General features: G+C 43.0%; 1 protein-coding gene across 1 annotated transcript in view; it reads left to right on the top strand.

Moving 5' to 3' along the window:
- The window catches only part of CFAP47 (cilia and flagella associated protein 47), a 681,124-nt gene that overhangs the window by 652,256 nt on the left and 4,953 nt on the right, over positions 1 to 23,915 (top strand). Inside the window, 1 exon segment of the mRNA XM_030575652.1 lies at positions 12,175 to 12,343. Within this exon segment, the coding sequence (XP_030431512.1) occupies positions 12,175 to 12,343 (169 nt within the window).

The raw sequence follows: 23,915 nt of genomic DNA, 5'->3' as shown, positions 1-23,915 counted from the left end.
AGTTATCAGCTACAGTGGAATAGGTTGTTTTGGGAACAAAAGTGAAGCAATTGCTCTGGCAATGTTATAATCTGCTGGTAGGTGTATGATACTAGTGAAGAGACCTAATGGTTCTTGAAAAAGGTATAATAAAGTCTGAATCATTACAGTTATACAAATGAAGGTGCCATGATGCAATAAAGGCTCTTTCCCTGTCAGAGAAAGTATAATCTTGTTTAAAATGGAAAAGAATACCCGCCCCCACTCACCCATGTTCAGTGAATGTTCCCAGTACTGTACTGCAAGCTATGTCAAAAATTGCTTTGAAAATGTCTAGCTTGGGGGAGGGAGTTGGTTTTGTTTTGTTTTTTTTCTTTTGTGGGTAGGTGTTGGAAAAAAAAGTTTATAATTTAGGAATAAAAAATAGTGTCCAACTAAAATTTAGATTATAGCAACCTTCTTATTCAATATCAGATGTAATTTAATGCTTGTATAACTCAAATGACAGGTTAAAAAACATAAAATATAAAAAAAGGAATTAAAAGTTTTGTTTGAGAATCTTTCAGACCTTAACAGAGGAAATCACCCAGTGATTTAATTAGAGTTTTTTTTGCCTAGATTAGGATTTGCTAGCCCCAGCCCATGCAGTAAATATTTCTAGTATCTTTTTAAAATAAAAAAGCTTTTCATAGGACCAGATTTTACCGCCCTTACTAACACTGACTAGTACCTTACTACATAAGTAGTACCACAGTGTTCAGTGGAATTACTCATGTAGTAAGATACTACTCATCATGAGTAAGGGAATCACATTGTACATTGAAGAAAATAGGGCTACCGATGGAATAAGGCACTACTCAGTATGAGGAAGGGAGAATAAATCTGACTACCACAAGGCAATAAATTCAGAATTTAAGTGGATCTGTTCAACTTGTTTGGGCTCAAATATATACACTTCTTAAAAGAAGAAAATCCCACGCAATATCTCCCAAAGATAAGTGTGTATATGTTCAGTTAGTATTGAAGTATATAAGTGATTTTCCAACTGTGGAAAAGAGGTAGAGTTGAGTTTAGGGTAAAACTAGGAGATTGAGCTGGCTGAAATGTCAGATTTCTGGTTCATTTTGTTCTGAATCACAACATGATGAGTTTTTTCAAAATTTCGTGACTGCTGAGTGGGCAGTCCTAGGGGTCAGCTGGCCTGGGAGTCTGAAAACCATCGGATCCCAGCCTGGGGCAGTCCACATAGTAGGGCTGCCCTGGAACAAGAGACCTTGGTTCCACAGTAAGGAAACTAGAACTCCTGACATTGCAGGCTTTGCCCTGCTGTTGCAGATCCTGGAAGATGTGGGTCCCTGTCCTCAGAGCAATCCAAATGGCATTACACTCTGCCTCTGTGGCTCCTGGAGCTGCAGGAGAGGTGGGGAGGCTGAGCGCCAGGGCTTTCTGCTTCAGCAGCACTTCAGGAAACCTGTCACTTTCAGACAGCCTGGGAACCAACATTCCAATTTTCCTGATGGAAAATCCAAATTTTTCAGCAATACTGAAATTTTCTCACAGAAAATCTTGGTTTTACAAAAAGGGCATTTTTTGATATAAAATCATTCCAGCAAAAAAATGTTCTACCAGCTCTACTGGGAAAGGATTCCTTAATGAGTAGGAAAGTAGGCCAGCACTGGATGTGGTGGAGTTAGCTATATCAATCTAATTCTCAGAGCTTTGTGTGATTATGGGCTCAAGCTGGTTCTTACTTCACCTATCAGTTCACCCACCCCTGTTATGCAGAGTTAATTTGTTATAAAGGAGTTTCTTGGTCACAAAGGGCTATCCAAGGTTAATTTCAATGCCTCCTAAAGAATGGTACATGGGACATTTTGGCTCTATGTTTGAGTCTGTCATTTGTTTCTAATTTTAAAAACTATACATTTTTCTATGCTTTCCAGACCTCTGAAGAGAAAAATGAAGCCTGTTTTACACTGTCAGCTTTGAAAAAATATTTCTGAATTTCCTGCGGTATTTCACTAGAATTAGCAGCATGCCAGAATTATTTAATTATGTATGCTGAAAGCAAATTCATTTATTAAATGGTGTGTGTGTGTGTGTGTGTGTGTGTATCTATATCTGCACACACACACACAAATGAGTTCTGGATTTTGATGTCACTCAAACTACTTCATGACAATTCTATTAAATTTTCCTAGCAATCCAGAGATGTAATTAGAATATTTTAACTTGGTATTTTTCATGTAGTGCAATTATAAAGTACAAATAGTGACTGAGCTCTTAATTTGTCTTGAAGCTGTAGCTGACATAATATAAATATTGATATTGGAACATTTAAAGCAGGGTCACCAAAAAGGGTTTATAATCATACTTTTTAGTAATGTCGTGTTTGGTGTTTAACATTTAAGATGTAAGTTCATAAAGGAGTTGGAATAGGGGGAAGTAACTCACCAGTTTGCATATCTATCTATCCTTACAATGAAAAATAAAAAGTAAATCTTACCTTAAAGAAGGTGTGAAAAATCCCAGATCTGCTTTTGTTTTCATAACATGGAGGCACCAAAGTCCTTTCCTCCCCTGACTCAAGTATTTCATCATGTAACCAGGCTTTTGTCACTCTGCTTTGGGAGTTTTAAAGATTCTATATTTCCAAGGATGCAGGGTCATCAGTGAAGTTAAAATCTCTTCTGGTGTCTAAGGCACATGCCTTAGAGTGATTGATTAAACCTAAGTTGCTTTCAGACAGGTACAAAATGTAATCAATTATAATAAATGATGGAGACCCTATTATTCTCTATATGTCATCATTTTGTTGAAAAGTGCCCATCATCTAACTTGTGCTTTCCAAATAAAACTTAGCTTTGTAGAATTTTATAATAGCTAGTAAAGCTGCTTTAAAATGTGAATTTGGTAGTGTATTAGACCTCTGTTCAGAGTGCCCATCAGCAACAATGTCTTTATGAGCTTTACTTCTAGTATTTCAACTATTGTTGAAACTATACCTAGCATTCACAAATTGCAAGCATTATTTTCCTGTAGCATTAAATGTCTTTAAATAAGTACCATCAGTTACTCTTCACTTACTAGGAAAAAAAAAGTATATTTGGATCAAAGCTCCTATGACTTTCCCTAAAGACTCGGGTTTTCAAACACAGCTTTCAGCCCCTATAAATTATGAGGAGAAACCTGCTGTATATCAAAGGGCAGCAATCAATATGGAATGTTTCTCCTAAACTGAAATGACAAAGAGTTACCTTACTGACAGGTTTAAGGAAGACTAGTCTAAATTTCATGGATATTTTGCAAAGGCCATAATATAATGAAGACTATGTTATACATTCAGGGCTGTAAAACAAATATGGTGGGCCTAAAAAGGATTTTTATAGACATTGCAGAAGAATCTCTTGTTTTTTAGTATTGAGAACATAGATTTCTAGAATTCATTGAACATCTATGTTTAGCAATAGCCAACATCAAGAACGATTTGAATACAAATTAGCATAAACTGCTACTTACAGAATAATCTAAGGATTAAACCAAAAGGTGGAAATACAAAATAAAAACTGCATCTCACTCTTGCTGGTACCATGGATTTATTTTCTAGTTGCTATTTCGTATTCATTAAGAAGAGTGTTAACATTGGCTTGGTCATTAATATCTAAGCTCGATTACTGTAGCTTGTGACGGTAATTATAAAACTCAAAGGCTAGAAGATACATTTACATCTCTTCGTTCATAATGGGCTCTGACCTGGCATAGAAATCTACATTAAGATTTATTTCATGCATGTGCCTCTCCTGAAAACACCATATAGTAAGGACCTTATCTGACCAAGGCCATGTCTACATCTAAAATTTTGCAGCGCTGGTAGTTACAGCTGTATTAGTACAGCTGTATAGGGCCAGCGCTGCAGAGTGGCCACACTTACAGCAACCAGCGCTGCAAGTGGTGTTAGATGTGGCCACACTGCAGCGCTGTTGGGCAGCTTCAAGGGGGGGTTCGGGGAACGGGAGAGCAAACCGGGAAAGGAGACCCGCTTCGCCGCGGTTTGCTCTCGCGTTCCCCGAACCCCTCTGCAAACCGCAGGGAAGGAGAACAGCTTGCTCGGGGTTCGGGGAACGAGAGAGCAAACCGGGAAAGGAGACCCGCTTCGCCACGGTTTGCTCTCGCGTTCCCCGAACCCCTCTGCAAACCGCAGGGAAGGAGACCAGCTTGCTCGGGGTTCGGGGAACGAGAGAGCAAACCGGGAAAGGAGACCCGCTTCGCCGCGGTTTGCTCTCGCGTTCCCGAACCCCCTGCAAACCGCAGGGAAGGAGACCTGCTTGCTCGGGGAACGGGAGAGCAAACCGCGGCGAAGCTGGTCTCCTTTCCCGGTTTGCTCTCGCGTTCCCGGAGCCACCCAGCAAACCGCAGGGAAGGAGACCTGCTTGCTCGGGGCTCCGGGAACTAGGGAGCAAACCGGGAAAGGAGACCAGCTTCGCCGCGGTTTGCTCTCGCGTTCCCGGAGCCACCCAGCAAACCGCAGGGAAGGAGACCTGCTTGCTCGGGGTTCCGGGAACGAGAGAGCAAACTGGGAAAGGAGACCAGCTTCGCCGCGGTTTGCTCTCGCGTTCCCGAACCCCCTGCAAACCGCAGGGAAGGAGACCTGCTTGCTCGGGGTTCCGGGAACGAGAGAGCAAACCGGGAAAGGAGACCCGCTTCGCCGCGGTTTGCTCTCGCGTTCCCGAACCCCCTGCAAACCGCAGGGAACGAGACCTGCTTGCTCGGGGTTCCGGGAACGAGAGAGCAAACCGGGAAAGGAGACCCGCTTCGCCGCGGTTTGCTCTCGCGTTCCCGAACCCCCTGCAAACCGCAGGGAAGGAGACCTGCTTGCTCGGGGTTCGGGGAACGAGAGAGCAAACCGGGAAAGGAGACCAGCTTCGCCGCGGTTTGCTCTCGCGTTCCCGAACCCCCTGCAAACCGCAGGGAAGGAGACCTGCTTGCTCGGGGAACGGGAGAGCAAACCGCGGCGAAGCTGGTCTCCTTTCCCGGTTTGCTCTCGCGTTCCCGGAGCCACCCAGCAAACCGCAGGGAAGGAGACCTGCTTGCTCGGGGCTCCGGGAACTAGAGAGCAAACCGGGAAAGGAGACCAGCTTCGCCGCGGTTTGCTCTCGCGTTCCCGGAGCCACCCAGCAAACCGCAGGGAAGGAGACCTGCTTGCTCGGGGTTCCGGGAACGAGAGAGCAAACCGGGAAAGGAGACCAGCTTCGCCGCGGTTTGCTCTCGCGTTCCCGAACCCCCTGCAAACCGCAGGGAAGGAGACCTGCTTGCTCGGGGTTCCGGGAACGAGAGAGCAAACCGGGAAAGGAGACCCGCTTCGCCGCGGTTTGCTCTCGCGTTCCCGAACCCCCTGCAAACCGCAGGGAAGGAGACCTGCTTGCTCGGGGTTCCGGGAACGAGAGAGCAAACCGGGAAAGGAGACCCGCTTCGCCGCGGTTTGCTCTCGCGTTCCCGAACCCCCTGCAAACCGCAGGGAAGGAGACCTGCTTGCTCGGGGTTCCGGAAACGAGAGAGCAAACCGGGAAAGGAGACCCGCATCGCCGCGGTTTGCTCTCGCGTTCCCGAACCCCCTGCAAACCGCAGGGAAGGAGACCTGCTTGCTCGGGGAACGGGAGAGCAAACCGCGGCGAAGCTGGTCTCCTTTCCCGGTTTGCTCTCGCGTTCCCGAACCCCCCTGCAAACCGCAGGGAAGGAGACCTGCTTGCTCGGGGTTCCGGGAACGCGAGAGCAAGCTGGGGAAGGAGACCAGCTTGATTACCAGAGGCTTCCTCCTTCCACGGAGGTCAAGAAAAGCGCTGGTAAGTGTTTACATTGGATTACCAGCGCTGGATCACCAGCGCTGGATCCTCTACACCCGAGACAAAATGGGAGTACGGCCAGCGCTGCAAACAGGGAGTTGCAGCGCTGGTGATGCCCTGCAGATGTGTACACCTTCAAAGTTGCAGCGCTGTAACTCCCTCACCAGCGCTGCAACTTTCTGATGTAGACAAGCCCCAAGTCTGTGTGTGCCACTCTTGGCTTAGGCACAGAGGCTCTTGGAGATATAAATGTACTGCCTCTTTGTCATAAACAGATAGTTAAGGGTTAATGTCTCTTTTACCTGTAAAGGGTTAACAAACAGTGAACCAGACACCTGACCAAAGGACCAATCAGGAAACAAGATACTTTCAAATCTCGGTGGAGGGAAACCTTTGTTTGTGTTTTTGGGTTTTGCTTTATTCTCTCTGGGTCCTGAAAGGGACTAGATGTGCAGCCAGGTTTCTTGCCAATTTCCCTGCTACAGTCTCTCATATATTGAGAATAGTGAGTATTAAGTAGAACAGGCGGTTATAGTCTTTTAATTGTTTTCTGTATTTGCAAATGTGTAGTTTGCTGGAAGTATTTTAAATTGTATTTTGCTGGGGGAGGGGCTTCTTTCTAGTGTCTATAAACTGAAAGACCCTGTAACTTTTACCATCTAAATTACATAAGCAACTTTTACTTTTTTTTTCCTTTTTATTAAAAGTTTTGCTTTTTAAGATCTGTTTGATTTTTTTCTCCTTGTTGAGGCTCAAGAGAATTGAGTCTGTACTTACCAGGGAATTGGTGAGAGAAGGAAGGAGAGAGAAGGGGGAAAAAAAACCCTAATTTCTCTGTGTTGTGATTCAAGGAGTTTGAATCACAGTGATCTCCTAGTGTACCCAGGGAGGGAAAGATCTGGGAGGAAGAAAGGAAAAGGGGGGGGGAATGGTTTATTCCCCTTTGTTGTAAGACTCAAGGAATTTGGGTCGGGGGTCCCCAGGGAAGGTTTTGGGGGGACCAGAGTGTATCAGGCACTCCAAGTCCTGATTGGTGGCATTATCAGATCTAAGCTGGTAATTAAGCTTAGAGGAATTCATGCTGGTACCCCAACTTTTGGACTCTAAGGTTCAGATTGTGGAAATATACCATGACACTTTTAGGGTATGTCTACTCTAGAAATGTAAGTCAACCTATATTAGGTCAACTTACAGCCACTGCGGTAATCATTGCAGTGCTGCATGTCCACACTACCCTCGCTGGCTCGGTGGTTAGGGGCAGTGTGGGGAGCAGAAGGCCTGATCTCTTAGCTCCACTGATAGCTCCCTGCCAGGAGCCCAGCTGCTCCACAGGCTCCCAGTGGGGGGCTGCCTCCCCTCCACTCCCTGTTCACCACCGGGAGCAGGGGAAGCCACCATAGCTTCTCATCCCCCTCCTGCCTGGACCTCACTGGAAGTGGGGACAACCTTATCAGTTTCATACTGGGAGTGGAGAGGAGGCCACCCGGGCTTCTTGCCCCTGCTCTCAGCCAGAAGCAGGTTCCAGCTGCCCAGCTCTCCAAAGGAGCAAGGGGCAGCTGGGCTTTCCTGTCAATTTCATGGCCGATGTAAGGAATGCATTGCCCTAACTACACCAACATAAGCCTTAAACCTCTCTTGGAGGTGGAGTAATGTCGGTGTAGCAGGGCACTTACATCAGCAGGAGGAAGGCTGTAGTGTAGACACTGACATAATTAGGTCGAGACAAGCTGCCTTATGTCAACCTAACTGTGTAGCATAGTAGACCAGTCCTTAGTTTCTGCTGGCCTGGGAAATGGGTACGTTTCATAATAACAGAGCTGCTAGGCGAGTCCCATCTTAAAATATTTAACATAGTAGCTATGTTAAAGTTGTTTATTAATTATATTGTAGGCTTTTGAGGGAAAGGATTGTGTCTTTTCATGTCCTATGTTAGTTGCTTGGCACAGTTTTGGGTACTATAAAATCAACAACTATTTGCTTCTTTAGAACTTATTAGAAGAAAAACACTATGTTCATTACCAAGAAAATCATTCACAAATCTTCTCATGAAAGGAGAACTATTCTTAAACAGCAGCATAATATAGCCCCACATAAATTCTACATAGATTCCTTAACATGGAGCATACCATTTACCCAGGAAATGTGGGACATATCCACAGAGGAAGGATCCACCATAAAATATTAAGTAGCTGAATTATGAATGAAAGATTTTCTTTTTAAAAGCTAGTTGTGCAAGTCAAAGTTGTTCCTGGAAATGAAAACCCATGAGTACACCCATGTTGACAACATCTCAAAGAAGAATTGTTTGACTGTTTCTTCAGTTTCACAAACGAAGATGTAGTCTCCTTAATCATGGCACTTGTAGTACTGTACTATGTCATTGTGTTCCAGGTTTGCTTGCTTTTTTTGGGAGGTGGGGCGGGGAGGGTAGAAGGATGAGGAGACAATAATGATATTCCTATTCAGGGCCGGCTCTAGGTTTTTTGCCATCCCAAGCAAAAAAAAAAAAAATTGGCTGCCCCCCACCCCAGCCCTGGGCTCCCCGCATCCCCTGCCGCCCCAGCCCTGGGCTCTCCCCTCCCCCCCCGCTACCCCAGCCCTAAGCTCTCCCCTCACCCCAACCCGTGCCCTTCTTCTGCCCCAGCCCTGGGTCACTGGTAACTCGCTCTCAGGGTGAGTCTTTCAGCAGGAATTTTGGATGTGCACAGAACACAGACAGGATTGGTTCCCATATGGTTACAGAACTGCAGTAAGGTGGAACAATTTTCAGCTTGTGTGATTGAAGGATATCTAGATGCACATTATAAGACTGTCCTACATATATGAGGAAAAGTTGAGGTACCTTCATTGTTCTTTTGTTCCACTCTTTGTTTCCATGGGGAATTTGCCAATGCAATATCACTGTCTTCCTTTTAAACAAACAAACGGTGATGGCTATTGAAAATAGCAATTCCAGTCCTAATAACTACTGGGAAGCATTTCTTGCTCAATTTTATCCCACTTTTTCTACAGCAAGTTACAGTGGATCGGTATATTTGATTTGGGAGAAATGAAGTAACAGCTGCCCAAATTGAGCCTGAGCACTCCTGAATTTTGAGGGTGTCCAAATCTGGAAGGCAGGTGCTAGATTCCCTTTCTGAATATTAGCTAAATCTGGAAAGGAAAAGTCCATTTCTGCTTCCATGGCTCAGAAATGGAAATCCTCCTACTTGCCTGGTACTGTATCTAAAGCTGCCGAAGTCCCCTAGCAGAGCCTCCTCTCCCTTACTTTTCATTTTAAATTCCAGTGGGATCCACGTACCTCCCTTGCTAGGCTTCAGATAGAGAGGGGACACTATCCATTTAGTACACCCAATTCCTTCTTTGGGGGCTGCAAGGTGAGGTCACACGAGTATCCCTAATGCAGTCTGGGGAAGTCTTCTGAAGGGGACATCTGGGCCAAAGCCTTTTACTCCTTGGGCATACTTGTTCCCTGCTCTAGGGTTACCTACCATACGTCCGTATTTTCATGGACATGTCCAGCTTTTTGGGTTTTAAATAGCCGTCCGGGAGGAATTTGTACAACTCTCAAAAGGTCCGGGATTTCCCTCTCAATGAAGAGCGCAGGGCGGCTGACAGGGCGGCCCAGCCGGATTGAGCCGCTCGCATCAGGGATTCCAGCCAGCCAGAGCTCCTCCTCTCTCCTCCCCTGCAGCCTCAGCGCACCGCGCCGGCAGCACTCAGGGGGTACGGGGCTGCATGCTCCGTGAGGCAGTGCAACAGCATGTCTGGCTCCATGTGGAACCAGACACGCTGGTCTGAGCTGCATGGTAACGGGGACAGGGAGTTGGAGAAGGGGCATGGGATCCCGGAGGGCAGTCAAGGGACAGGCATCGGTTGGATAGGCGTGGGAGTCCCGGGAGTCTGTCTGGGGGTGGGGGTGTGGATAAGGATCGGGGCAATCAAGGGACAGGTAGGGGGTGGGGTCCTAGGGAGGTAGTTGGGGGGGGTCTCAGGAGGGGGCTGTCAGGGACAAGGAGAAGGGAAGGTTAGATAGGGGGTGGGGTCCTGGGGGGCTAAGGGCAGAGGTCCCAGTAAGGGGTGATCAGGGGACAAGGAGCAGGGGGTTGGATGGGTTGGGGATTCTGTGAGAGGCAGTCAAGGGGCAGGAAGTGGGAGGAAGTTGATGGGGCGAGACTATTTCCCCCTCCATGGAGTGTCCTTTTTTAAAAAATGTTAAAATATGTATCGCTACCGTTCACAGTGCCACCCTGTTCTACCAGTGAGCTCTCCATTCACAGCAAGCTGCAGCATGAGGTCTCAGGTACCTCCGTCCCTCCCTCCCTCTCCCTTTCCTGTTGATAGCTACCAAGGGAATGCTGGGAAATGTAGTTTTTCCCCTGCTCCAGGACTGGCTCTATAGGCAGGGAGCTAACCAAGGAACTACAGCTCCCAGGGGCTCCTGTTGGTTCTCAGCTCCCATGCTGGATCCGCGCAGCCCCCGTAAATATGCCTTCCCAAGCACATGCTTGCTTTGCTGGTAGCTAGAGCTGGCCCTATTCCCATTCTCCAGTTGTTTAATTGTTTCCTCTTCCTTCTTTAGCTATTTATCGGTAAGCTATTTTTTATTTAGAAAAAAGCCAAAACACTATTTCATGTTTTATCCCTTTTTCTCGCTCTTCACATGTTATTTTCACATTTGCCCCTCGGCATAGAATGGCATTCCCTTTGTGGTCTGCCAGACACCACCCTCTCCTCATTTAAATCCATTCTTAATGCTCTCACTGTCCCAGAGATAGTTGTGGGAGAAATGGAATATAGGACATTGAGACTGGCCTATTTGGAAGAATGGACAGGGCAAGGTCAGCCAGTGTGATAAGAGACCAGTTCAGGTAAGTAGGGTGGGGAATGTTTATGCCACGCATTAAAGGCCAGGACAACAAATTTAAATTTCCTGATGGAAAAGAACATAACAACAGCCACACTGGGTCAGACCAATGGTCCATCTAGCCCAGAATCCTGTCTTCCAACAGTGGCCAATGCCAGATGCGTCAGAGGGAATGAACAGAACAAGCAATCATCAAGAGGGAGCCAGCAAAGGTGGAAGATGCCATGAGACTGAAACACACCAAAATGTTTGCAGTCATGTTTGGGATGGACTGGAGGAGGCAATGAGGTTGTCATCAAAACCTATATCTGGAGGAGGAGGAGATAGCAGTAATCAAGGTACAGAAGAAAGCTGTGGCTGTCATGACAGAGGAAGGGTCAGATCTTTTAAGCATTGTGGAAGAAGAAACTGCAAGATTTGGACGCAAACAGGATGTAAGGAGCAGATGACGACCCCCAGGTTATGAGCCTAGATGACAGGCAGGATAGTGGAGTTGTCATCAACAACAAAAAAGGAAGGAAGGAGAATTTTTGGGTGGGGAAAAAGGAATCAAATTTCTACTATGTTAACACCAAGTTAATGATGAGATGTCCCTAACGAGAGGTGAGAGGGAGTCTGCAATTTGGAACTGGAGAGAGAGAGAAACTATTACTTATATTTTGTACTGCCCAACTATTATCCTTGTTGAAAATTAGACAAGATTTCCTCAAGAGCCTCTGTACTATCCTGAAACTTGAAAGACAGCAAATCCTACAATAGCTGTAATAGAAAAAAAAACCTCATATCAAGCCCCATCGCCATAGTGTAAGTGGAATAAGAGTCATTCTATCCAGGCATCATTTATTTAATCCAGTTTTTAAAATGCTGCATTTAACGTATAAAACGTTTGTGTACAAAAGTATGGAAGTAATTTGGGAAGAGGAGATAGGAAGGAGCGATTTTTCTCTGTCTTCCTTTCAAGGCATTTTGGATCCCTTCCCTATTTAACAACATCTGAACAGGTGGGTAGTTGCTTCACAGAAAGACTTGATCCCTACCCTCAGTTTACAGACTAAATTTTATTAAACAAGGTTACCTAGTGGTCTCCATAGGGCATTGCTTTTGCTAAAATGGGTTGATTAAAATCCTACTTACCATACATGCAACTCCAACTGAAATCAGTGGGGGTTTTACATAAGTCAGCCAAGCAGCTTTTGCTCCAACGTGGTAACCTATTGTTACTGGTACCTGGTAAAATGGGTTATTTTCATATTACTAAGTTGAGCTGTCCTTACAGATCAGTTGTGTTGCCTTTTTCATTAAAGGGGCAACAGTCCTATTATTATTCAGTATGCATCCCATAAGCTATCAAGCATCATGACTCACAGCTGCATGGTAGCATTCATGTTAATTTGCATGTCTACTGCAACAGGATACCTGCTATTTTTAAACAGAATTGCATAATGATCATATTTAATAGGCACAATATACTTTTACACTCTTCTTTAGGTACCCAGAACCATTCACCGCATACTTCCTGCCAGGCAGTGACCCAGAGTTTGTTGTATTGCCTCAAGCTGGAGAACTTCTTCCACTTGACACTGTTGGAACCCGTATAACTGTTGGATTCAAGCCAAGTATGTACAGCAAGAAGCATAAAGCAACTTTAGTAATTCAGGTAAGTCCTTTAAGAGTGAGTGGGCTTGCTGTATTATATTGATGGACCAAAGAAGTTTCTTTGTGAAGAAGTTGTTTTAAAACAAGTCCGGCTCTGTTACTAAAGTTACCACTAGGGTCACCAAATTTCTGATTGCAGAAAACCAAACACCATTGCCTCGCCCCTTCTCCAAGGCCCCGCCCCCACCCATTCCATCCTCCCTTGCTCACTTTCACCAGTCTGGGGCAAGGTGTTGGGGTGCAGAAGGAGATGAGGGCTCCAGCTGGGGGTGCGGACTTTGGGGTGAGGCCAGGAGTGAAGGGTGTAGGGTGCAGGAGGGGGCTCCAGGCTGGAGCTGAAGGGTTCGGAGTGTGGAAGGGGGCTTTAGGCTGGGGTAGGGGGTGACAGCTCTGGCTGGGGGTGCAGGATCTGGGGTGGGGCCAGAAATGAGGGGTTGGAGTGTGGGAGGGGGCTCAGGGCTGGGGCAGGGGGTTGAGGTATGGGGGAGAGGTGAAGGCTCTTCCAGGAGCAGCACAGAACCAGGGCAGGCAGAGAATCTGTCTTACCACACTGTGCTGCCGACTGGACTTTTAATGGCCCAGTCAATGGTGCTAACCGAAGCCGCCAGGGTCCCTTTTTGACTGGGCATTCTGGCCGAAAACCGGACACAGATGACAGACTACATGAACAAAGGAATTTAACAGAACATCAAAAAAGTGTCATCAGAAGGAAAGAAAATGATCAAGTTAATTTTTAACTAGATGAAAAAAAGCATGTGCTGTCATACAGGTGTAATATGTAAATTGTAAAAAACTGAAAATGGATGTGAATTTGAAAATTGGATGATTGAACCTGATTCTAAACAAAAAAGAGCTCACAACCATGCTTCTCGCTGTTTCCATTACTTCACAATGACTCAGACAGAAGTGACAATCTTGGTATTTTATTATATAGATAGAGGGTTTGTGAGCAAGGGATAAAAAGGGCCTAAGTTTATGTATTCATATATAGGAGCAAGTGTCTGAAAGTTTCTCATCTTCCCAGGAATGGTGTTTTGAAACTCTTTACCAAATTCTGGCACTATTAGGCTACTAAATCACAAGCTAATTAAACTGTTCTATAGCTAGAAAATAAGTTGCTTAAAACCAAACAAACTGAAAGGCAAATTACTGGATAAAATGATAAGATATATTGGCTAAGATAATTACTACTGTTCACCTTAATTTGATCTTTCTGAGACAACTTGGAAAATGTTGAATAAAAATATGAAATCCAGGAAAATGTAAAGATCCTTGATCCGTTATCCTAGTTTCCTTTTACCTGATTAGAGGTTTGATTCATTCATTCTTTTCACGTAAACAGAGTGGTGAGCTTTCTCTCTCTTGTTCTTTTGTAAAGAGAAAGAAATTTTGACTGAATTAGTTCTCTAGATTCTTTTATATTTAATAAGGTTTAAATAATGTTAATGTTACGTGACACAAATTGACAGAGGACAGAAAATTCAAACATAAATGTCAGAACTCAATGCTTAATTCACATTTGTAGTCATTTTTGCATTTAAAAGCGCCAGGCCAAATCCATCTTTGGTTTAACTTCTTTCACTGCAGTGGAGTTGCACCAGGAATGAATTTGACTTTTAATATTAGCTTCCTAACCCACCAGTCTCCTTTCCAAAGGTTCCTTATTTGGAACCCTGATTTTATACCCTGATCTCCACATGATCAGTCTACTTTGTAACCAGCTGTGGAGGGCATGCACAAATGGCTACTTCTTATTATGCTTTGGCTAATTACTTTTTTTTTAAAAGTGCATTAAAGAGAGTTAAAAATGTATCTTATTTTACTTAAAATATGAGTGATGACTACTTTAAACAAAATTCCTCAGTGATCTACTGACAATTTTAAATTACTAAAATTACCTAAATTACCAAAGCAAACCCTCTAACATATTTACATAGCTCATTAAGGTCCCACTCTTTTGTACTATGATCCCACACAGGTGGACGGTAACCCTTGAACTCAGTGAAGCCAGATGTAGGGGTCTGCTCACGCAGATCAGGTTACAGGATCAGGACCTAAAAGGTCCCACCCAGCTTGGTGAGCTCAACGAGTGTGTTGACAGCTATTAATGCTTACAGAGTCAAGCATTTTCAGGCCCAGTTTTGCACCACTGAAATCAATGAGCTCTCTGACCTTTATGATATGTCTGTACAGCGTCTAATACAATGGACCCCTGCCTAATTTGGCGTTTAGGCATCAGGATATAGATGTTAAAATATTGAGGTGCTAGCAGCAACTCTGTAGTGAAGGTTGAATTCCATTTTGCAGTTGAAGATTGGATTCAATCATTTTGATTTATAGGAAAAAATAGTGTATTCTCAAACCTGTAGCACATACTCTGCGTACAGAATTAATTTTTGGAGAATTTACAAGTAAGTCTGTGAATTAGTTCATGAAGTTAAAATTAATTAACAACTTGGTCCTTCACAAAAATTTATCATCTGGCTCAGGCTCTTCTTTGTCCCAAACCATCTTAACTATGAAATACTCACAGACTCAAATTTTCCATAAAGTTAAAGTTAAGGCTGTGAGTCTGTCACGGAGTCACCGTGACTTTCCATGACCTCTGTGACTTCTGCAGCAGCTGGTGCTGGCTCAGAGGCTGCCCACGCCACCCAGCCCCTTGGCCAGTAGCAGTTTGGGTGCTTGGAAGGGGGCTCAGGGCTAGAGGCAGGGGATTGAGGGTGCAGAGAAGGCTTACCTCGGGGTGGGGGACTCCCCAGCTCTCACTGGCATGGCCCTGCAGTTCCTCCGCGCACTGCCTGCACCTGCAGGCCCTGCCCCCAAAGCTCCCATTGGCTGCAGTTCATGGCCAATGGGAGCTGCGCAGTCAGCACTTGTGGCGGGAGCAACGTGCAGAGCCCCCTGGTCCCTCTGTCGCCTAGCAGCTGCTGGGATATGCAGAGCCAGGTAGGGAGCCCCTGCTAAGCCCTCCCCCCCAGCACCCACGGTGCCCCTGGACCACACCCCCTCAAGTTTTAGTTAGGGGTATATAGTAAAAGTCGTGGACAGGTCATGGGCCATTTATTTTTGTTTACTGCCTGTGACCTGTCCATGACTTTTACTAAAAATAGCCTTGACTAAAATGTAGCTTTAGTTAAAGTTAACAGAAATCTTACACATCAGATACAGTTGCAGAAATTTGGTTGTAATTCTGCTAGGTTATTAATGATTGTTGTGTGTAATTGCTATGACTATATAAATTACAGACAGGCTTGTGTAAATTAAGTGGGGGCCATGGGAACTTCAGGGGTAATTCTCTACCAATCACCATCCTTCCTATTGAGTTAATTTGCACGCAACCGTTCCATTGGTTGTAAGGACGCACTGTTATGAGGGAGACTGAACATGTATCAGGAGTCCCCATTGGTAGAGTAACTGGCCTGACTGTCAATGCACTGTGAAGGTTTCATGGCTGCATGGTAGTCCGGGCACTGGCACCTGAAAGGTGCCTCATGCATACTGAAGTAGCATTGCCAGGAGAACTGAGAAAGGAACTCAGGGGGTCCCTTTAAAACTCAGACTTTGGGACTCAGGTGCTGGGCTCTTCCTGCCCTCTCATCACATAATGCCCTCTTCACTAAAACAGCCCTGAAACCAGTAAGTCAACTGTAAATTAAGGGCCAGACTCACCAGTACATTTCAGCTGCTTTGTACTGCTCTGATGAGACAAAGCAGTTGTGAATCCTGGTTAAATGGCCTGTTTGCTCAGGCTACTTTGGTCCACCAAACAATATGCCTTTAAAAATAAAAACAGAAGAAAGTTACTTCAGTTTGACACCACATATCTTAACAAAATTCAAAATATTACATGATAGCATTCTTTTTTTGGGGGGCGTTGTTTAGAATTAGTGCTAATGGTTATTGCATGGCATCACAGCAGAGCAGCGTTAAGGTGGTTTGCATGCCTGAATTTTTCTTTTCTTTTTCTTTTTTTTTTACTTAAAATGTTTTATTTTTTCAAGTGTACCCTTAACTCTGAATTTCTTTTATTTATAATACTTGGTTTTGGGATAATTACAACATCCTTGTATTTTTATTTATTTATTTAAATATATACTTTCAGACTTAAATCCATTGTAACTTTTTTTTTGTCCGGGATTAATTAATAACAGTGAAATCTTTGACACTGACTTCAACGGGAGCAAGTTCACCATCTACATGACAAGTTCCTTTGCCACTGAAAATAATCCCAAAATAAAGTATATTTTTGTGATCCCTATTTCCCACTATTAATCAAGCTGCACCTCAACAACGTAGTATCAAACTTTTTACCTCAATGTACTCACAGAATTTCAAGAATTTGAGCAGTGACTGCTTCAACATTGTCCCACGTCATTTCTCAAAAAAATATTTCCTTTACACTGAACCTGGCCTTGAACTCTTCACTCCTAGACAAAAATGGTCCAGACCACGTAGTCACTTAAAACAAACTATAATCTTCAAACTGATGAAACACTAGCATAGACAAAGCATATTTGCTGGAGTTGCCATTAATTTTAGCTGGATGTATATGCTACATTCAGAGTCAGGGAGGTTGTTAAAGGGTTATGGTTGTTCTGGTATTATGTAAATCCTCTTCAGCCTGGCTATAAACAAACTCCCAGGCAACTGGCTATTCTGGGGTTGGTGTCTCTCTCAATCTCCTTGGTTGGAGCTGTTGCACTGTGTATAAATAAAATAAATATTCACTGGGACACAGAGAGAGAAAGAGAGAGAGCGAACTGAACTGACTGTATAGCCCAATGGGTTTGGCTCTCATCTGGGATGTAGGCGACCCAGATTCAAGTCCCTGGACTGAATAAGGCCGATAGAAGACTTGAAGCTGAGCCTCTGGCATCTTTGGTGAGTGCCCTAAACACTGGATTATTGGCTAGTCAAGGACACCCACAGGACTTGAGAAATTTTCCTGCAAAGAAAGTTTTGGTTTTGATGCATTCACATTTAAAAAACAAAACAAAACAGTTTTGTTGAAAAATTCCTAAAAAGCTCCAGGCATCAGTTCTCGTGTTCACCTCTGGCTGTTTTTGCCACTTCGGGTATGTCTACAGAGTAATTAAAAACCTGCAGCTGGCACATGCCAGCTGCCTTGGGCTTGCAGGGCTCAGGCTGCAGGACTGTTTAACTGCAGCATAGACTCTCAGGCTCAGGCGGCAAGCAAGGTCCTAGAGTCCAGGTTCCAGCCTCAGCCCAGAAGTCTAAATTGCAGTTAAACAGCCTGCATTCCCGTGAGCCCGAGTCAGCTGGAAAAAGGCCAGCCACCAGTGTCTAATAGCAGCGTTAGATGTATATACCTGTGTTACTTAGATGTACTCTGGACAGGGTTAAGCAGCAAGGGGTATGTCAATATTGCAATCAGGAGGTAGACATACCCCAGCTAGCTTTGATCAGGCTGGCTTGCTAAAAGTAGCCGTTTTGCAACAGTAACGCAGGCTAGCCACTCCAGTGTCTCCAGCACTGTTTCTCTCAGGACTGCGAGTATGGAATCGAGCAGCTAGCCTAGCTACACTACTACAGTGAACTTCCCAAGCGTAGTTTAGCCAGACCGATAGTGCGTGTGCACACGCGTGCACACACACACACACACACAGCCCTTTGGGGAAATAGATATGAGTGTAGTGAAATACAATTTGTGTTATGTCTAGTTACATAACCTCTCGCATAGGTTTTTTTCTAGTCTGGCATATTGACTTTAGGTGTGGTTTTAGACTATTTTTAGAAACAGTGAAGAAATGCCTTCTATTTTCATTCTTTTTCAATATGACCTCTATTCTGATGCTACTGTAGTCAGGGATTACTGCATCTTCACTGTAAAACTCCCCTGTTTTTGTGGGTGTATAGTCAGACTCTTAACACTAACTTTTTTTATTAATTTCTATAAATAGTTGACTAGCAAAACTGCTATTTTTATGCGCTTCAGTGAACTGTGATAATTAGGCTGTAAAGCAGCAGAGATGACAGTATAAACTCATCTTTGTTTTATGGTGGCCATTACAATTGTATTGCAAAATGAAATGGAAGGTTGGACGGGAGAGAGAGAAATCCTACAGTCATCTTTTTCTCATTTGCTGAAGACATTAAAGCCATGCTTTGTACACGCAAATTTGTTGTTTTAGCTGCCCTGCTGAGAAACTCAATCCAGAGCAAGTTATTAGTGTAAAAGATTCAGGCTTGTCTTTACTAGAGTTTAGCATGTACATCGTATTAACAACAATATACTGAAATAATGAAACTTCATTGACTTTTTGTGCAAATCTAGTCCTTAGGCTTAAAGGATGCAAAAAAATCTAAAGAAAATTACTGGTTGTTTGTTTCATTTACTTGTAGCAAGAAACTAACTGCTTTGCTGAAGCACTGAAAAAGTCTTTAACTTTCATTTCCACATTGTTAATCTGAAGTGCTGTTTGAAGTAAAATATATTAAAACAATTCATATTAGAGGATTGCCTTAAGAGTGACTAGGAAATTTTTAAAATTAGAAAACTGATATGGAAAATTTGGGCTTTTATAGAGTTCTGTAGATCAAACAATGAAAAAAAAAAAAAGACAGAGATAACAAAATGCCCAGTGAAGAAACTAATCATGGTTGCTTCAGTAGCCCTGAAAAAAAACTTCTTAAGTAAATTCAGCTAGAAATGAGAAATACACTGACATAATCCATAAAGAATATTTTAAATAATTGCTCCACTGTGAACCTTCAATACATCTAGGAAATTTTATAAACAAGATAGTTCTTATAAGAACCCTTGATGGAGCTGCCCTAATGGAAATTTACCAAAGAGAATTGGGTTTTTTACATGAGCATCAGCAGACATGTCAGAGAATTTGACAGTTCCTCTATTTGTTAGGTTTAAACAGTTCAGAGCCAGATTCTGGACACACTGGGGCTGCTTTGTGTCAACCACAAAGCCATCTTAGCATTGTACCAACTGGATACTCTCAGTGTAGGGAAATCATAGCTGGCACATGGTAGGCACATGGCTGAAGCGTCCTTGTACACTGGCAGTCTTTGGCTGCCAGAATGGCTTTGTGAGGTATGTCTGCATTGCACTGTAAACCCAGGTCTGTGGGACCCAAGCCTGTGCTTGAGGGTCTAAACTGCATTGTACACCTGGTTTTACAGTTGCTTGACCCAGGTTGCACAGCCATGCGAACACATCCATACTGTACTACTCAGACCTTCTGACTCAGGTCTGCAGCGTGAGCTGTGTGCACATTGTAAAGTGACAGGGCTCGGACCCAACTCACAGCAGAACTCGGGCTCTGACCCATCCCCTCTAGCATGGTCCTTAACCCAGGTGCTGAGTGCTTGCTGCCACAAGTCAGGTTGATTTGTGTGTGCAAGGAAGCGGGGCTTGGACTTAAACCTAAGTCAGATCCTGGGCTTAGTGTGCAGTGCAGACATACCCATAGAGGGCAGTTGCTGCCTAGCACAAGTTAAGGCAGCCATGAGGTATGTAAAGCTGGCGTACTGCTACTTTTGCTCTCTTCTCTCTCAGCCACGCCCTGCTCTGTGCCAAGCTTAGCTAGAGATCCAAAAGCTTGTTTTGGAATTCATGGATGAGTACATCAGAGGTATTCTAAAATAGAGGCCAAACTAAATAAACCTTGGATGATAAAATGTATGTCAGAGTCAACCAGATTGCATTTACTGTTATCAAGCTCTCAAGAATTCAGGCTTCTGTACTGTTATTCCTGCATAATCTCTAGCTTAGCCTGTGAAAGATAGCACATCAAAGCCATTAGTCATGCCATGCTGGAAATGGATGATGCAACGTGGAAGTCACAGTGACCAGGTGGGGCTCTAATAAGCTTGTGTGCACAGACGTGCATTTTGAAATAGAAAATGACACTGTTTCATGTTAGCTAGCTGCTCAAAAACATGTGTATATGCATTGTTCTCAGTACCTAGGTGCTTTTCCTTCCACACTGGTCAGTTACCATAATTTAGCACAATTCATATTAATTTAGAGTAGTATAAAAACAAAATTAGTGCCTATATTGATCAGTGTCTTATCCCAAGACCTTTGTTCCTCCCTTTGTGCACACCTGCTGTGATGTTTGTATGCTCTCTATTGCAATAGTGTAAATCCAGAGTAATTCCTCTGGCTTTTAATGGAGTCACTCTGCCAGTTCTACCACACTGAGAGATTTCTACCTGTATCAGAGTAATCTCCATGTCACAGTAAGGATCAGAATCTGATCCATTTTCTTTAATCTAATTTCCGTACTTCCTAGTAACACCAGATTTTAAGTGTGTGTGGGTGTGAGTGTGGGTGTGTCCTCCTCCTCAAAAGTCCTCATCCCCACTTCACATATATACCCTCAAATTAAAAAAGCAGAATGTGACAGGTTATGTGCTGTTGTGGGGAGGTGATAGAGTTCAGATGTTAGCTTTTTATAAAAAGAAAATTGGCGTCATTAGTAGGATTTGTAAATTTGTCATTCCCATTGTCTGCCTATTTTTAAAACTGGCACTTTTCCTCGTGCTTTTCACGAAATCTGAGGGGAGGGAGAAATACTTAAATTGCAGTGTGGCCGTCTTTGCAACACTTTCAGCTGCCTGGCTGATCTTTTCCATTAAGTAATTAGTATTCTTCCAAATCTCTAAACTGAACTTTTCCCACCTTGATTTCAGGCTATAACTGCTTGACCTACTTATCCAGTTCGTTTGAAGTTTTACCTTTAGTAATGTCAATATTGGGTGGAAATGTTGACTTGCCCTTGGTCCTGGTAAGATCAAAATAAAAAACAGCAAGTTTTTAATTCGCCAGATTTTGAGTCTCATTGCAAGGTACTAAGTGTGTTTGAGCTTATTCCTGTTCTCAGATTTGTGGCTTGTGCTGTCACAGATCTTCAAAAATCTACTGCTGGATTGTGACTTGCTGCATTTGACCCACATCATATAGCACAGCATGCACATCCAAAGTAGACATCATACTACAGGATGCCCATGTGTGAGAGTTTACTTAAGCCCAGTTGCTTTCTACTCTATGAATGGGGCTAAAAATAATTGTGGGAAAAGTACAGGAAAGCTGCATCATCGAATTGCTCTTGGCAGGAGCAACTTATTGTCTTATAACTGTTCATTGATTAGAAACGTGCCATCTTTCAACTCTTATCATAAATCTGCAAAGCTCATAAAAATCTGTTGTCTATTTGATAGCTTAGTAGCTGTATAGACCTACAGTATGGAATAAGTCTACTTATAGGCCTGTTATTTAATAAACCCAAAGTCTGCTAATAACCTCACAGAACACAAGAAATGTTCTCAGCCATGATGAATGTATGATTTCAGCAGTCAGAGAAAAAAATTGGGGAAAAGGGCAGCAATATGTGAGCAACGTGACATTAGGCTTGTGTGCGGTGATTCTATACTTTCTTTTTCTTGTGTTTTTAAAAATAAGATACATTTCTCCTCCACTCCTTCTTTCCTGCTGACCTTTCTCCTCATTGCTACCTGAAGAGTTCCCACTATCAACATCCAGCCTGCCCCCACAAAAGACTTAGTGTATCATAACAGAAAAACACTTAGCCATTCAAAATAGTTAAGCTACTCCAGTAAACCGTTCCAAAGTTCAATAGGTGCTGTAGTCAAAACTGACACATGGATATGCATGGTGTCCTATGAAAACTGGAAGTAGTAAGAGGTCATAGTGCTTCAAACCATGTAATCAAAATAACAAAGATAATATGGAGCAGACGATACAAACATTGCATTGACCACAGGCTTTTTGAAAAGATACCTTTTTCATTACTAGACAATTACTATTTTCAGGAACACATTCCTTTGTATCTATAATACAATACCCTAGTCTAATCAATGTGCTTTCTTTAGAATTCCATTAGTGATGCTCAATGTCAGTACAGGTCTGTCGCATCTTACGCGCATTTAACATGCGCGATTTCAGCTTTACGTAGTCAGCAAAAACCAAAAAAAAACAACCCCCCCCCAAAAAAGAGAAAAACAACAATTTTAATACTGTAACTGTAGTGCAGGCGATTTGCCCGCCATTCAACTCAATGTAATTTTGACTATACACGGTTTTTGCTTTACGCGCTAGCCGCAGAACAGAACCCCCGTGTAAGATGAGACTCGTCTGTATTCTATTCTCTATTCAGTTGTACCTATTGTAACTCATCATCATAATACTAAGTAAAGAGAAAAGGTGCACGTTTCTGTGTTTGGAAATATGGACCTGACACTGTAACTTTTACACATGAGTCAGTGGGATTACGTGTGTAAGTAAGGGATGTAGGATTATACGGTGAAAACCTTTCCAGGTCAAAGAAGCAGTATGTGTCTTCCCCACCACAATATCAACGCCTTCACATATTATCCTGGTTGAAAAACCTACCAAATTTCAGATATTCCTTCACTAATGAAGAATATATTTAATGCTGTAAGATAAATTGAGATTTAATAATAAAAATGCTCTGTCTGAACCTCACTCCTCAAACATTCCACGTTCAAGTCTCTCTCACTGGGCCAATCTGCATGCGTCGTGGTGATCAGAATATTCATAATGAGTAAAACTGTAGTAAATGGTGGGTTATTTGACGTACAATATTAAACAAATGATGTTGGTAGCTGTACTGTATAATTTGCAGTCTTAGAAATAATTGCAGTTGCCCCTTCAGCAAACTCTGCATCCAAGAAAGGGGGCTCTCCTTTTAAACACATCATTTCACAGTAAGAAATATTTACCTCAATCCTTGATTAACGGCAGGACTTTTACACCAGATGAACTACCACTGTTGCAGATTATAAATTAGCTACAACTAAAGGGACAGTTCATCATGACAGTCCATTAAGAAAGGAATTGGTTTTGGTCATCTTATAATTTTTAATCCTAAATCATTATTTGTTTAAATTCATGATGGACTACAACAATCTTTAAAGAATACCTAGTTTCAGTACATTACAGTAGAGCCATCCCAAATCTCTCTTCAGATTATAAATTTCTTTCCATCTTAAATAAGAGGAGGAAACTCAGAAGGAACATGATTCAATGGTATTTTATTGACTTCAAATCTAAAATAGGTATGTAACTGCCATTTTGTTAACAATGCACATTAGTAGAGAGCACTGGTGAAAAGGCAGCACAATGGATGATATACTTCATTACAAATACAGCAGAAATGAACATAAACATGCATATGTAATGATCAAATATCAAAAAAACACAAGGCAATAGAGTTTATGTTTACAAACTGCTGGGTAATAAAACTGATTGCTGATAGAACCTGCCAGCTTGACTTAAATTCCTGCCCAAAACAATATAGGAATACTACAGATTGTAAAATTACATCACATATGGATTTTATGAGCAGGAATGATTTCTTAGCAACTGTACCTCAGTGTAAATTTTAGTTGCTCCAGCCTATCAGATCTTTTCTCCAACCTTGAAGTGTTCAATGAATCATGCACACAATGAGTATGAACCTGAGGTTAAATTTTCTTCAAACTAAATTGTTAATCTGACATAATGAAGAAAGAGAAACCATTTCACCTTCTGCTGGAGTTAATAAGGC

This window comes from Gopherus evgoodei, chromosome 1 (assembly GCF_007399415.2).
Source record: "Gopherus evgoodei ecotype Sinaloan lineage chromosome 1, rGopEvg1_v1.p, whole genome shotgun sequence".
NCBI lineage: Eukaryota > Metazoa > Chordata > Testudines > Testudinidae > Gopherus > Gopherus evgoodei.
The sequence above is the reverse complement of the archived record's forward strand: the minus strand, read 5'-3'. Positions and strand labels throughout refer to the sequence as shown.